This window comes from Clupea harengus, chromosome 2 (assembly GCF_900700415.2).
Source record: "Clupea harengus chromosome 2, Ch_v2.0.2, whole genome shotgun sequence".
Lineage (NCBI taxonomy): Eukaryota > Metazoa > Chordata > Actinopteri > Clupeiformes > Clupeidae > Clupea > Clupea harengus.
This window is the reverse complement of record NC_045153.1, coordinates 7,153,254-7,155,753: the sequence shown is the minus strand read 5'-3', so window position 1 is coordinate 7,155,753 and position 2,500 is coordinate 7,153,254. Positions and strand designations below refer to the sequence as shown.

At 50.2% G+C, this 2,500-nt stretch overlaps 1 protein-coding gene across 1 annotated transcript in view; it reads left to right on the top strand.

Moving 5' to 3' along the window:
- Nucleotides 1-2,500, top strand: part of nrp2b (neuropilin 2b) — a 106,010-nt gene that overhangs the window by 14,110 nt on the left and 89,400 nt on the right. Inside the window, exon 2 of the mRNA XM_031577414.2 lies at nucleotides 119-296. Within this exon, the coding sequence (XP_031433274.1) occupies nucleotides 119-296 (178 nt within the window). The remainder of the gene's footprint in view (nucleotides 1-118; nucleotides 297-2,500) is intronic.

Below are 2,500 nucleotides of genomic sequence, written 5' to 3'. Positions count from 1 at the left end.
TCGCTTCAAAAACCTGTTATCTGATTGGTCGTTCTCTTCAAAAAAAGCTGTCGCCTCATTGGTCCTTTTCTTTCTAAGCTGGTGTCTGATTGGTCACTCTCCCCTCCCCCAACCACAGGTGAGCAGTGCGGCGGGCAGCTGGATGCCAGTGCGGCGGGCTACATCACCACGCCGGGGTACCCCCTGGAGTACCCGCCCCACCAGGACTGCCGATGGACCATCACCGCGCCCGAGCCCTCGCAGCGCATCGTGCTCAACTTCAACCCGCACTTCGAACTGGAGAAGCTGGACTGCAGGTGAGACAGAGAGAGACGTGTGTGTGTGTGTGTGTGTGTGTGTGTGTGTGTGTGTGTGTGTGTGTGGCTGTCTGTCTGTTTGTCTCTCGGCCTCTGTGGAGAAGATGGACTGCAGGTGAGACAGAGAGAGACGTGTGTGTGTGTGTGTGTGTTTGTGTGTGTGTGGCTGTTTGTCTGTTTGTCTCTCGGCCTCTGTGGAGAAGCTAGACTGCAGTTGAGAGAGAGAGACGTGTGTGTGTGTGTGTGTGTGTGTGTGTGTGTGTGTGTGTGTGTGTGTGTATCTGTGGGTGTTTAAGTGTGTAACTGTAGCATCCAGCATACTCAGCCAACACCAGACACTTGTGGGGGGTTTGAGCGTTAATAAGTCTGTGTACGTGTGTGTGTGTGTGTGAGTGTGTGTTAGTGTGTGTGTGTGCGCGTGTGCTTCCTCTTGGAGTCGCCTCTCTCTTCGCTTGTCTTCCGCTGGCCCACGTCTCTATTCCCTCTCGGAGTTTTCTGTGTTGATTTCCAATCGTGAAATACAACTTGCAATCTGTCTCACTCCAGCACAATCTCCCCCCCCCACACACACACACGCTCATAGGCATGCACACACTCATACACACACACAGACACACACACACACACATTCAGATTCTAGCAGAATCCCCCACACCCTTTCATAGCACACACACAGACAGACAGACACACACACAAACACACACACACACACACACACACACACACACACACACACACACACACACACACACACACACACACACACACACACACATTTCACACACACCCCCCCACTGGCCTTGGCTGCACAGTGAGCACAACACATTTGCCCAGCTATCTCCCATTCCCTTGGCTTTAATTAAATATCAGATAAACAAAGTGTTTCCATGGCGCCAACGTGTGAAAAATCTATAGATTTGGGACCAGTCTGGCCCTCTATATAGCATCCACCATGGAGACTCCACCCCCTGTTGGCCAACGTTTGAAGTGCACCTTGTGGGCCGAGGGTGGTGGCGGCGGCGGTCAATCAATCAGACGGGCTGTAAAACTTGCTTGGAGATTCTATTGTATGGATGCTAGGGCTTCAGTGTACAGGGTCTGTTTTAAAGAGCGGATGAGTATTTGTTGAAAAAACGCCGTTCTATCGATTCCACTGCTCAAGGCGAAGCCCAGACTATATAACACAGCAGAGGTTGGAAAGGCAAAAGAATGGCGTCTGTTCTCCGAGTTGTGTTAATACAGCCCACGGAATTTTCAGTCTCTCTCGCAGTGATTCCCTGTGATTTTCTTTCTTCCGTCTCTAAGTGTTAACTGCCAGGACCTGCAGATAGTAGCTGGCTAATGGCTCGAGTCGCTGTCTTCCGTTTCTCGTAACCCAATTAAAGCTGACCCCGGCCAAACGGGGGAACATGCCGCCTGCTTGTTAGAGGCGGTGACATTTTCAAAAGACAGTTTTTTTTTCCCAGCGCCTTTTTCTACAGGCAGGGGAACAGACAGCCGAGACCTCCGCCGCAGTCACAACCCGTCACTTCAAAAGACCTCCAAACCCCTTCAACGTTCAACTTTCCCTGTCCTTCTGCCATTTATTAACATTTTACCTCCATTAATTATCCATGAAGGTGTTTTTTACTTTTTTTTTCTGCCTCTCTCAAAGAGAAAGACAGAGAGAGGGAGAGAGGGAGAGACGGAGAGTGATTTGTGGGTGATGCGTTTTGACATTCCTTTGTTGGAAATTGGAGCATCAATATTTCAGAAGCTGTTCTGGTGTTGGAGAGAGGCTTCTCGCTCTCACACACACACACTCATACACACACACACACACACACACACACACACACACACACACACACACTCTCTCTCTCTTTCTCTCTCTCTCTGAGGAACTCCCACACTCTCCGGTGTGAAGGAGTCGAATGGTGTGAGTTTTTTGGATCAGTTTCTTCCACTAAAGGCAGTTGGCGGTCTCTGTACAAGCGCCCGATTCAAAAGAGGATGGGTGATCTCCAGTGGAGTGTGTGTGTGTGTGTGTGTGTGTGTGTGTGTGTCTGTGTGTCTGTGTGTGTGTGTGTGTGTGTGTGTGTGTGTGTGTGTGTGTGTGTGTGTGTGATCGAGGGGTACGGGAAGGGAATGCTGTCAATGGAGAAGGTGAAACGTTGACACACACACACGTTCACACACATGTTTGTTGGATGTTCAAGGCCGAC